Source organism: Belonocnema kinseyi, chromosome 9 (genome assembly GCF_010883055.1).
Source record: "Belonocnema kinseyi isolate 2016_QV_RU_SX_M_011 chromosome 9, B_treatae_v1, whole genome shotgun sequence".
Classification (NCBI taxonomy): Eukaryota; Metazoa; Arthropoda; class Insecta; order Hymenoptera; family Cynipidae; genus Belonocnema; species Belonocnema kinseyi.
Window position 1 is genome coordinate 54,766,986 of NC_046665.1, and position 13,556 is coordinate 54,780,541.

Here is a 13,556-nt window from a genome sequence, read left to right on the forward strand (position 1 = left end):
CAGAGTCAAGTCAAGATTAGAACTGGCTTAGTGGCCCTAATGCCCTTTAATATATAGGCTGCTTATCTAAAGGAGAAAGCTGTGGCTATTTACATATTACAAAGATATCATAAAGACATTTCAGGGCACTTTTTCTAAACTGTACTAATCATTTTATAGGTTGCAATGAACAGTTTTTAATATTGTGGATAATCTCATAATTTTATTATTTCTTCCCCGGTAATATAGACCGGTGAAATATACATTTTTTTTTTTTTGATATTCAACTTTCAATTTGTGAAAAAAATTAGCTGAAAATTTCGATGTTTATTCAGTTACAGGATTAGAATGAACCATGGCTATACAAAGGACTTTTCAAGGGGTTGTCCACTCAGTTTTTGAGTGTAGTACACCAGATTTTAAAATGTAACAAATTAATTCTAAAGATTTCAAAGTATTTTCAAATGTCTAAAAGATTTCATAATATTTGAAAGGATTTTAAACTTTTCAAAAAGATTTCACGGATTTTAAAGAATTAAAATGGGTGTGCACGATTTCAAAATGTTTTACAAGATTTCGAAAGATTTCACCAAGATTTCAAATATTTTGATGATTCTAAATGTATACAAAAGATTTCAAACATATTTAAATTCTGAGATTTTGAGAAGATTCCAAAAGATTTCAATGATTCTAAACGAACATAAAAGATTTCATACACAAAGATTAAAGATGGATTTCACACAGCCACCTGCATCGACGTTAGTTCACTAGTACGATCAAGTGAAGCGTGGAGGCCAGATGGCGCTGGGAGTCTTTCCAGCCTAAATTTATATGGCAAGCATAGGAAAGATTAGTGAAAAATTAATTTGATTAATATTTTTCGCAATGGCATTCGGTTTCATGTACGACAAATTAAAGTGTGAATATTTTTTAAGTTTTAGTACTTTAAAAGCTTGCACTAAAATAACAAAAATGGGTGGAATGCAGTGTGTTACTCCTGCATGTAAGTATCAGGTTATGACAGCTACTCCAAAAATTTAATTTCTTTTATGTGCCAGAAGGTAAAGAAAATGTTAGAGCCTCCCGAATACGGCATGCGCGAGACATTTTTTTTACACAAGATATTTTTTGGGAGCGTAACACGATTTCAGAGGATGGAGTCACTGTTCTGGAAGTTGCAATAATTGATTGTTGTTTAATTTAATAGTCTTAATATTATTGTTGTTTATATAATAATTGGCAATTAATATTTTAATATTTTTGTTTGAATTGTTTGTGACATAAAATAATATTTTTACATATAAATATCCTCGTTTCAAACAAAAACATTACGCAGAAATATAAAAATTGGAATACGTACAGTGTGCATATTTTAATTAATAATATGAAACATTTCATTCTTATCTAAAACGATATTTTAATTTTTAAATATTTTTTTCGTAGAATTGTAAAAAAATTAATAAAAACTATATATTGTAATAAAAATGATAGAAGATTTTTTCTTAAATTGGAACTATATTTTTATATTTTAAAATTATTTTGTAGGAATATTAAAAAAAAATAAATACTAAGTATTTTAATAACAGGGTGGCCGTTTTAATACAAGAAAAAAGTTTCCGGTCATTTCGCGGTTTTTTTCACGGTTCTGAAACATTTTTCACGGCCAATAAAATTCAGACAAAAATGGTAAAAATGTAATTCACGTTATCTTTTTCAATGCTCTAAATTAATTAATCAATTCATTTTACATTTTTTATATTATATTATTTTAAACAATTTTAAGCTAGAAACGTTAAAAATTGAAAAACTGAATTAAAAAAAAAGAATACTTTTTAAATTACAAGTTAAATTATTTTAGTTTTAAGTAAAAACATCCTTGAAAAGCTTTAAAATTTTATTTCAAAATATTGAGAAATCTAGACTTCTAAATCTCTTTTGAAATAAACCGAATTTTTCCTACAATTTTTAGAAGATCCTGCAAATTAAAAAAATTCTTAAAGTCTTCCAGATTTTTTCTTAATAATTTTAGAAATCTTATTAATTTTTTTTGAATATTTTCTTTAACAAAATGTCTAAAATGTTAAGTTATTTTCAATTTTTCTAGGAAATCTTAAGAAAATGTTTTTATTATTGTAAAGCCTTGGACAATTCTTAAAAAGCTTCTAAAATTTTTTTTAATCGGGAAAAATCTACATTTTGTTTTAAATTAAATAATTTCAAGTTCAAAATTAATTTTGAGACTTTTCAAGACTTCTAAATACCTCTTGATTTTACTCAAATTTTGTCTACAAATTATAAGTGTTCAATTATTATATATACGTCAAAATTCTACACAATGACTTACAAATAAAACATTCTTTAATTAGAATAATTAAAATTGTAAAGTTAAAAGTTTATTTTTATTTTTTGTTTAATAAATTATTGCTCCCTTTTAATACTTAAAGCTGCACCTTTGCGTAGGTGCCTTACACCGAAAACTAATCCGATGTAAGTAATTTCGGTAAAGTAAATGTGTGAATTGAAATGAATTTATTCAGTAAAAAATTGAACAGAGTGACGTGCTCTCGTCAGAGGATCGAGCAAGACTATTGACCCCTCCATTACATGGGGTTCCTTAAGTATCCCGTCGTTGTTTACAGGGAGGTTTTGGTTTCGACACGATTTCGTAGATCTATAACCGTTAATCATTAACTCTTCGAGATACATACGACACTTGAAAGCGCATGCCGAAATAAGTGTTTAGATCTGGCCGATCGTAAATGTATAAAGTTTCTTATCTCGTAGAAAATTCTATTTGTCGGCGAAGGCGACTTGAGAAAAAACAGGGTATAAGATTTCAATGCCTTTTCCGACATAAGCACTCGCTGAAATAATTTGTTAAAATATGATATACTAACAAAAGTATGAATAGTTACTTTTAAAAATACACGTGCACGTGTTCAAAAGCACAGACTTATTAAAAAAATTATTTAATTAAATATGCAAGTATTCAAGACTGCATATTAAAATTCTTTAAATTAAAATTGAAAACTTAAAATAGAACATTTTTAAAGTAGAAGATTTTCGGATTACGCATTATAAACTGCATGATGTCATAATTGAAAAGGATCAAAATTCAACTGATGATTTAAAAAACTGTTGAAATGAAACTTTCAGAGACTTCTTTTTCTCTAAAAATTTGTAACATTCCGGGTCAAAAAATAAATTCACTGTCATTTCCCGGTTTTCCATATTTCCCGGGCTAGCGGATGCCCTGAATAATAAATATGGAACATTTCATCTTAAACTCAAACGATATCTTCATTTTAAAATATCTGACATTTTAATAAACAATATTAAACGTTTTATATTAAATTGAAACTATACTTTTATTTTTAAAAATTCTTTGATGTAAATATAAAAAATTGAAAAAAACTGTATATTTATGAGAAATATGGAACATGTTATCTTAAACTGAAATGATATATTTATTTTTATAATTCTTTCATAAAAAGATAAGAGAAAAAATAAAAACTATACCTTCTTAATTTATTTATTTTAATTTAAGTTTTTTAAGTTACTCAATCCTTCAATTAATTGATTAATTCGTTTATTCCAATAAATCATCTGTGATTGTATTAGGGCTACTGTTGCTAATGAATTACTTATATAATTAATTAAGAGTCTTGTTAAGTTTGAGTATTTTAAAATAAAAATATATCTAACACATAGCTTTCCAAAATTGAACGGAAAATTTAAAGTATTCAACTTTAAAATGATGTAATCGTTTATCCTAACCTCTACTGTAACTAACAGTACAAAGAGTAAATAGAAAAACGAATTATATTCACATATATTTTACTAATTGTATTACAGGAATAAATATAGCAATTTTTCGACTTGACCATGTATATTGTCTTAGTAAAAGATAAATTCTACAATACGTAAACTCCCAAATACTAGACTGGTCTATTGCAATGACAGCATAACACGGAATTTCATATATATTAAAATATTAAACCGTTTTTTAAACTTCTTCCGTATTTTTAAACCACAACAACGTTTTTCTTATTCTTATAGCATTTTACGAGTATTCAAACAAAGTTATTTAAGAAATACACACAGAAAAACAGTGCTCTACCTTCTGGTTGACAGCAACTCATATTATTTTATCATACCTATAACAGTGCTGCTGTCATACTTTTTCTGAGAATTTTTGTCAATAAGATTAGTTTTTTATACGTTTACACCAATATTAACACACTGTACAATCTGATAATATGAAACCTTGCATCCTAACCTACTGACTGCTACACTAAGAGGTTAGGTTAATGCACAGGAAGAGGTGGCTCATTCCGCCCCAGAAAAGTGGCTCATTCCGCACCATATGCCTCTTTTTAGTCAAATCAAAATTTCACCTATTTCGGTTTTACAATTATATATAAATCCGTTGAAAACTTAAGGTCTAATAAGCAAAATATCTAAATAGCCACTGGAAAACATATACCGCGATGTGTGACTTTAAATGAATACAAAATACTTCAAAAAGGTTTGGCAAAGATTTGATAAAAATTTCATAAATATTTCAAAAGAATACAATCATTTCAAGGATCTCAAAAAGGGTACAGTACACGAGTTTTCAAAGATTTTAAATAATTTCAACATTTTTTTAGAAAATTTGAAAAGTTTTCAAAAAGATTTTAGATATTTCAATAGTTTCAAACGAATACAAAAGATTTGACAAACAAAGATTAAAGAAAGACTTCACAAAGATTTAAAAAATGTCTAGAATTTCAAAGACTGCTTTCTTTGAAAATTGTTGGCCACCAAAAACTGAAAAGTCTCATGTTTTACAGGTATAACAAACAGTTATTCGATTATTTCATGTAAACAAAAAGATGACCTGGAAAAACTTTATATCCCCTGGAAAACCTGAAAAAGACCTTGAATTTTGTTTCTAAGAATAGGTGGATACCCTGTTCTTATTTTTCATACATGTAATTGAAATAGAAAGCAGATTTTTCCTAAGTTCCTACAATTTTTTTGTGCTCCGCAGTTGTGTTTTATGAGAGGAATAGAAAACCTTTGTTTTGTAGCTGGAATTATTTTTTATATCTTTCAACCACTGCTATAAAAATAAAATAAAACACTAGAGAGCTTCAATTTGAGCCATTTCCTAAGAAAATCGAACTAAAATAAAAGATGTCAGAATAGGGGTCTTCTCATTCCTCAATCTCCCTATCCCTGCCCCGTTTCCTTCATGGATATCATGATCAACAATACAGAAGTATTTCAATTTTTTGTATCAGATTTCATAAGCGACTACTTCTCAAGATGGCAGCTAAAGACGCCAACGATACCGTGCTCGAAGTCACAACCCCAATAATTCGGGGAAAGCAACCTTACGCAGATTTTTGGGGCATCACTCAAATGCGAACTGTGAGAGTCAGCTACATATGGACCATAAAAGATTTCAACATTCTGATGTCCAAAAAGGTAGATGCGATTTTCACCGAAGAATTCGCAGCAGAACATGCTCCTCACGTAGTGTGGCAGATGATATTGAGAATTGGCCCCAACGAGCAAGAAGATCTGCAGTTAGAACTGCACCACGTTCAAAAGAAGTCTATTCCATACAAACTTTTACTGAAAGCCAACATTTCAATTCTCAATGCCGAATCTGAAAGAAATCACGCTGCTGCAACTTTCGAAGGGTTCTCGAAAGAAAAGGACAAGTGGGAGAAGCTGGATTTCGTTTCGAAAGCCTTGTTGATGGAAAATCCAGACGATCTTCTACCCAGAAATTCTCTCACTCTATTCTGTGAGATCTCGCAGTCTGGATATTTTAATATTCAGAAGGACAAGAACGTTCCAATCTATGAAGATCGAATGTCGGATGACATTTCAAAACTTTTTGAGAACTCCTTGTGGGCTGATGCTTATATAAATGTCCAAGAAACAGTTTTCAAAGTACGCAAAGCTGTTTTAGCGGCACGATGTCCAGTTTTCTGGGCAATGTTTAAGCCAGATATGAGGATGAAGGAGGAAATTGAAAGCGTCGTAGAAATTAAAAATATCAAGCCGAAAGTATTCCGAGAAGTTTTGAGATATATGTACACTGGTGAAATAGAAAGTGCTGATGAGACAGTAATAGAAATTCTGATAGCTGCTGATGAGTACATTTTAGAGGGCCTCAAAATAATTTGCGAAAACACCCTATACGAGATTATAAAAGCTAGAAATGCCATGAATATTCTTGTGGTTGCAGATCAACTCGAGATGAGCGCTTTGAAACAACAAGTTTTAAAATTTATCAAAAATAATCTAGCGGATGTGATGAAATCAAAAAGTTGGGATGAGGTTCTCGTTTCGCATGTGGATCTTGCAACAGAAATCATGCAACTGCACATTTCTGAGTAGTTTTCTTTAGTATGACGTAATATTTTGTTAAGATATTTTATACGGTTAAAAATTTCAGAAAGATTTTACAATGCTTTAAGATATATATTTTTTATATAACGATGAATGATTACCGTAAAATTGCCAGTCTTTTAATTTTAAAAAGTGTCATAACGGTGAATGATTACCGTAAAAATGCCAGTGTTCTAATTTCAAAAAGTTTCTGGCGTTATTTTATACCAATTTTGCATAGTTATTTTGATTCGTAAAAATAGTTTTTTATACGAACTTTAATTAGTCCTTACTTATTTTAAAAAGACAGTTGAAACTGCCTTTAATTCTTAATTTTAGAAACATATAGTTTATAATTTTTATGCACTGATAGTGCCATATTATCTCGCTTTTATCTTGGTGTTTTTTCCGATGCGTACACAATAACTTTTGTCTTATTTCTTGATTGAATTATGTGATAAATCTTGTACTATTTTAATTTGTATAAATTGAGCTAAATAAAAAGTATTTTTTTTATCTAATTATCTAAATTTAGTTGCTCAACATCTAGTTGAACTGGTCTATTTTAAATACTTTTTTTGTTTCATCGTATTATCACTATTTAAAAAAATGTTATATTTAAAGAAGATATTTGAACATTATTCCTTTTCCTCAATATGGTTAATATTCTTAATTATTAAGGTGAAAGAAACAAATTAATTTTTTATCTACAAAGTTTGTTTACTAAAAATATTAAAATCGTTGGGTTTTTTTTATTCCTGCAATTTAAAAAATTTGGAATCGACCTCGAAGTTGTTGCTAACTTCACTTTGGCGAGGGCTGTGGGCATGGGGAAAACAATTGGCTAAATGCACATGACTACACCTTAATTTGTTAATATCTTAGTTAAAAAAACAATTATATTTGGAAATTAGTTTTTCTTCTAGAATAAGTGAATATTCCTTGAAATCCCAGGAATTTATTAATATAATTTATAATCTCATAAAATCTCCCTTTTAAACGATTGAGCGCCTTGGAAATCCCTTAAAATCCTTTAAAAACTCAGGAAATCTCTTAAATTTTTTCGAAATTATCAGCGAGTTCACAGCGACATTCGCCAATTATTCGGACTTGTAAATGAAAAGTCAGAAAAATCACAAATTGCATTTTTATTAAATTTTAGTTTCTCGTCAAGACAGATTCGACTTCTACCGACAGTGTATTTGCGTAGTACGATCCAGTACGGTCGAGCTATCAGCGCCATTTTCTAAACCGAATTATCGTAGGTTGTTGGTAAGTTTTGAGCGCTTCATGGATTTCGCCATTTTTGTGCACCCCGCCCCAAAGTGTCCCGGAAGTTAGATCCGCAAACCTATTTTTTCCAAAAAATTAAACTTGTGCTGAGTTGTGCTCAACAAATGCATTCTTTTCCCTCTAACAAAAGTACGTGAGATCAATTTTTATCATATGATAACTCAAAATGTATCTGAAACTCAAAAAAACATAAACGACCCAAAAATAGTCAAATTTCGAAAAAATAAAACTTGTGCTGCGTTGTGCTCGACAAATGCAGTCTTTATTCTCTCTAGAAAAATTACGCGAGATCCAACAGTTCTCATATGAAAACTCAAAATATAAAACTCAAAAGACATAAAATGTCCAAAAATAGTTAAATTTCGAAAAAATAGAACTATTTTTGGACAAGTGTTAGTTTTTCGAAAATTTTAAAAATAATAAATTTTTTTTTAACGGTTAGGTTTTAGGAATTTTTCTTTCTTGCTCAAAATTGTGTAGACTTCGAGCCGCCTAGTACAATCCTTCCCCTTTGCTCTAGTAAGAAGTTGCGGATCTAGCAAAAAAAAACGTTTTTTAAAAATTGTGCCCGTAATGTTAGATTTTTCAAAAAACCATTTACACACAAATGAGCTCAATTTAGCACAAATTGCAGGGGGCAACTTTTGTGGATAAAGGTGAATAAATCCAATAGTTCCCGTTTTAAATAGATGTTTATTTTAAAATGGGAAGTGATAAGTCAAAATTAACAACGACGACTGACTCTTGACAAGCTAAAGTCGGGTGCACTAGCTTCACACTTTTCGAGTAGGTTTCGATAGAATTATAGTAGGTGTATTACAAATATAATTCTAAAGTTCGGCTAATTCTGACATTAGTCAGGATTGGCCCTTTGAACTCTGGAATCAGTTTTTTTGATACACAAGGAGTACTATTTAAATTTCTTAACATGACGTAGTCTCCAACATCATATGAATGTTGATCTTTAGGTTTTTATCATGGTACTCTTTATTATAGATCTGGGACTTTTCAGTTTTATTAGCAGCAACTAGCCTCAATTGATGTAAATCTCTAGAACTCGTTTTAACATGATTTTCTACAAATTCTTTTACATCATTAACTGTATTTCCGCGCTGCTTTACACCGAATAGAAGGCGGCTCGGGGTATCTCCAGTAGTATGATTTACTGCATTATTAATCGAATACTCTGCACTCTTTAGCAATTTATACCAAAGCTTACCCGTTTTGTCATTAGATAATTTTCCTAACATCGGAGCTAACATTCTATTTACTATCTCGACTTGTCCATTTGCCAGTGGAGATCCAATCGCTACAAGGATAGGTTTGAAATGATTTTCATTTGAAAATTCATTAAATTCGTTTGAAGCAAAAAGCGGTGCCTCGATCAGCAATTAAAGTATTAGGCCTACTGTAATGTCGAAAATGTTTTTATATGTTTGGCCCGAAATGATCGATGTGGATTGACGCAAACGGAATGTCACCCTTTGGAATTATATGCAGATATCTTTTTTTTAGCTGACGAAGGAGAGAAGGAAATGCATTTCAAACAATTGTGAATGTGTCGATCGACTTTTTCACGCAAGTTGGGAAACTAGTAAGTACTGACATGATACTTCTAGAGTACGTGATTTTCCATATTTTCTGGTACATAAAATAGTAAATCATTTCCTTTTTTCCGATATATAATTCCATTTCGCATTTCAAAATTGCTATCTTGGCGAACTTCAATTATCGCATGTAATTCGGAAATCGTAGGATCTCGGGTTTCGCATACAGAAAGATTCCATTCGAAAGGATTATCTTCTACAACAAGAAGCTTAAAGGATCGACTCAGGGCAGCAACATGCTGTTTGCGCAATCCTGGTCGATGCTGTGTCTCGTAATCATAATGCTGTTACTACACAACCCAGCATTCAATTCGCGAATTCACGTCTTTTTGGTCAAGGGCAAGCTTTAAAGAATTGCAGCCCGTCGCTATTTTGAATTTAATTCCCTGCAGATAAATACGAACACGTCGTAAAGAGTAAATAATAGCAAGCATCTCTAACTCGAAACTGTGATATCGGCTTTCAGTTTCAGTAGTTCTTTTTGAAAAAAAGAAAATTGGATGAAACTCATGATCAATTTTTTGTTGCAACAAAGCTGCTCCAAACCCAATTGAGCTGGCATCACAGTGTAATTCCGTACGATCTCGAGGAATATAAATAGCTAATAGTGGGGTTTCCATTAATTTATTTTTTAGCGTCTGGAATGCATTAATTTCAGATTCACCGATCAGAAACTGGAAGTTTTTCTTTAAAAGATTGTACAAGAAATTAGCAATTATTGAAAATGATTTTATGAATTTCCGGAAATATTGGCATGTTCCCAAACAAACGTTGAATCTGCAGAAATTAGTGGTGCAGTTCGATACGATACTATCTCGTGATCGGGTCGGGATCGCGTCGGTTTTGTCTCGGGTCGGGATCGTGATTCCGATACCCGTGCTCGGTTTTCTCTCGATTCGGCTTTGTCTCGGGAAGTTAGCTTTTCGATATTCCTTCGCCAGATGTGTGTCTGTGACGTAGCAACTAGCGGTTCACAGTAGTGTGAAATGAAAACCGAGGTTCAAAATTATATATAAAACGCAATAATGCACCGATTTTGGATTATTTTTTTTAACTCAGGACTAAATTTTCTAGGAATAGTTGAGAGTCGATTTGTTATTTTTTTTGTTTATTTAATTTTTATCTTAATTAAATTGCGAAAAGTGTTGAATTTTTGGCTTTAATGTTTTATTGCCGTAGAAAAAATTGATTTTATAATTCAGATCATTTAATTCAATGCAAAACGGTATTAGAAAAAAGAAAACAATTTTAGCTTTTAAAGGTTATTGTTATTAGCAGATTTTAATAACAAATAATCTACATTAAGAATATTTGTTGTTAAAGTCTATTTCTGGTGTAAAATTGCTTGCTTTTACTGCTTGCATGATACGTGACCATCAAAATTCAGATTTAAATGTCTTTAATTACTTCTATAAACAAATTCTATAAAGAAATGTGCATCACAGTCTTGGAATCGGGAATCTTTCTATGGCCCTTCGGCCCCTTTTTTAAGGTCTTATACCTTCTTCCGAAATTTCATAACCTAAGTATTCTATTTTGGTAAAAAAGAAATGACATTTGTCCAATCGTAATTCCGTATTATTTTTAACAAGAACATTGAGTATTTTTCTTAGAACAATTAAATGATCTTCAAGAGTCTGGGTTGACATCATAATGTCATCCAGATATACCACATCTCCGGATTTAATTAAATCTGCAAATGATTCTTTAACAAACCTCTGAAATTTAGAAGGGGAAGTTTTTAAGTCAAAAGGCATTTATAAATATTCAAATTGCCCCAAAGGTGTACAAATGATGTATATTTGATAGAATCTGGAGAAACATCAATGTGGTGAAAACCATCTTTTAAGTCAAGCGAACTAAAATACTTTTTGCCTTACAATGAATCGAGCTGATCTTCTGTCAATGGAAGAGGATAGTTATCACGTAATGTGAATTTATTCAAGGTTCTGTAATCTACACACGTGCGTAGCTCACCATTTCTCTTTCTAACTAACACAATAGGTGATGCGTATTCAGATTAACTAGAACGTATAACATTCGTTTCCATTAAGTTATCAAGAATTTTGCCTAATTTACCTTTTTCATCATAAGAAATTCGTCTAGGCGCGTAATGAAACTTCGATTTCTTTTACTATTGCTACTGTTAGGCCGAATCGTCGAAATTAATCTCGACCTAGACTAAAGAAAATTTAATTGTATTATCTGGCACAACAAGTAATAGTAAATTTTCTTGGATAACTCCATCTAGTGTAATTTGGACGCTAATTTTCCCTTTAACAATCAAATTAGAGTTATTAATTTAAGCATATTTATCCGAATCAAAGTTGCAATCTACTACAGTCGAACCTCCATAACTCGATTTCCTTTCTAACTCGAACTCTTGTCTTGGTCCCTTGATATTCCTATACTGACACATGTGATATAACTCGAATTCGAACCTCCCTAATTCGAACTTTTCGAATTCGAGATCATAATTTTGTGTAGGCTTTAAACGTCAATAGAGCGCAGACAGTCTCTGGCTTTCCCCAAAAACAGTCTCTGGGATTGTCTGAACGACTGTCGCGACGCGACAGGATGCTTAGGTGGCTCATGTGCCTGAAATTTTTATTGCCCCCCTCACGCCAATCGCAGTCACCTTTCTTCTTAAAAGGAAACTGACAATCTGCAGAGGCAATAGTCTCCATCGGTTTTCCGTTGAGTACGTGTCTAAATTTAGTTTTTCTAGTCTATCTACGTCCGTGTGTTTTTGCCAGTTACAAAATGTTTATTCTGAGCCCATCAACTAAAAGAACTTTGAAAACTTTGACTTTAGCTGAAAAAGTTACTGTGATTAGAGAAGTTCAAAAAGGGACGAAGAGAAAGTCGGAAATTGCTGCTGATCTAAAAAACAAGGATAAAATTATTCAAGATTATTCGAGTTCTCAGACGAATCAGAGTAGAAAAAGATGCCGGGAGGTAACGAATAAGGAATTAGATGGATGTGTAACGAAGTGGTTTAAACAAGCTCGCGATAAGAAGATCCCCGTCAGTGGCCCGATACTTCAGGCGAAAGCTCAAGAGTTCGCTAGCAGTTTGGATTGTTCTAACTTCAAGGCCGGTAATGGTTGGTTGCAGAAGTTCAAACATAGTCACAACATTATCGCGAAGAAAGTGGCTCTTTTTTATGAATGTTTGCGAATAAAACGTTAGCTTTTAAGGGAGAAGAATGTAGCAGTGGCAAGCCAAGTAAAGTTCGCATCACCGTTCTTGTTGGAGCTAATTCTTATGGCACTGAGAAGCTTCCGTTTCTAACGATTGGGAAATCTGCCAATCCCCGATGTTTTAAGAATGTTAAAACGAAGCCATGCGAGTATGAGTCTAAGAATAAGGCATGGATGACTCATGATATTTTTGAGAAGTGGCTCCTCAAGTTAGATAGCAAGTTTGCCAGAAAGAAAAGGAAAGTTCTACTTTTTATCGATAATTGCAGTGCCCATGGCTTAATCCCAGAACTACGAAATATCGACGTAGTATTTCTGCCGCCAAACACGACGTCTGTTCTCCAGCCAATGGACCAGGGGATCATCAATTCTTTCAAGAATCATTATCGGTCCATTTTAGTGCGCGACGTCTTGAATGGAAATGCAACATCGAGCAAAATTCTGGTAAAAATTGAAGTTTTGCAAGCTTTAAGGATGTGTGCGGAAGCGTGACGAGAAGTCAGTGCACAAACAATTAGAAATGGATTTGGAAAAACAGGATTTCCTGTTGCAAAAGAGAGCGTCGTCATTGCCGAAGAAAGCCTACTTGACGAACGAAACTCGATGAAGAAGAAGAAGAATATCAAGAGCTCCTTCAGTAGTCCTAACCCCCAGTAAAGTTTTGGAATGTCTTGCAAAATTTAAAGTGTTTGCTGAATCACGCCTAGATGTGAATAAAGAAATTTTTCTAGCCCTCAGCAAGCTCAATAAATTTGCAACGAAAGAGAAAGTTGCCAGTTTGAAGCATTCCAGCATCTCTGACTTGTTTACAAAAAATGTTAATTATTATTAATTTTTAATTATATAATATATAATTATAATATAATAATATAATAATTATTAATTATTATATTAACATTATAAACAATCGGTCCTTTTCAGTATCTCATTTGTGTAATGCCCCATTGTCAAATTTAATGCTCCACTCCGTAACTCGAACACCTCTATAACTCGAACTTATGTCTCGGTCCCTTGCTGTTCGAGTTATGGAGGTTCGACTGTAGTTCACTATCAGCGTACCTAGATTTTATAAAACTTACAGCGC

The 13,556-nt window shown here is 32.0% G+C and overlaps 2 protein-coding genes across 2 annotated transcripts in view; both read left to right on the plus strand.

Moving 5' to 3' along the window:
- Positions 1-6,587, plus strand: part of LOC117179366 (speckle-type POZ protein B-like) — an 86,496-nt gene extending 79,909 nt beyond the window's left edge. Inside the window, exon 2 of the mRNA XM_033371082.1 lies at positions 5,268-6,587. Within this exon, the coding sequence (XP_033226973.1) occupies positions 5,293-6,378 (1,086 nt within the window). The 5' untranslated portion in view covers positions 5,268-5,292 and the 3' untranslated portion in view covers positions 6,379-6,587. The remainder of the gene's footprint in view (positions 1-5,267) is intronic.
- Positions 6,588-12,032: 5,445 nt separating this feature from the next.
- Positions 12,033-13,129, plus strand: LOC117180546 (tigger transposable element-derived protein 4-like). The gene is made up of 3 exons (XM_033373042.1): positions 12,033-12,369; positions 12,462-12,905; positions 13,011-13,129. The coding sequence occupies exons 1-3, from the start codon at positions 12,033-12,035 to the stop codon at positions 13,127-13,129; spliced, it is 900 nt and encodes a 299-aa protein (XP_033228933.1).
- The last annotated feature ends 427 nt before the right edge of the window (positions 13,130-13,556 follow it).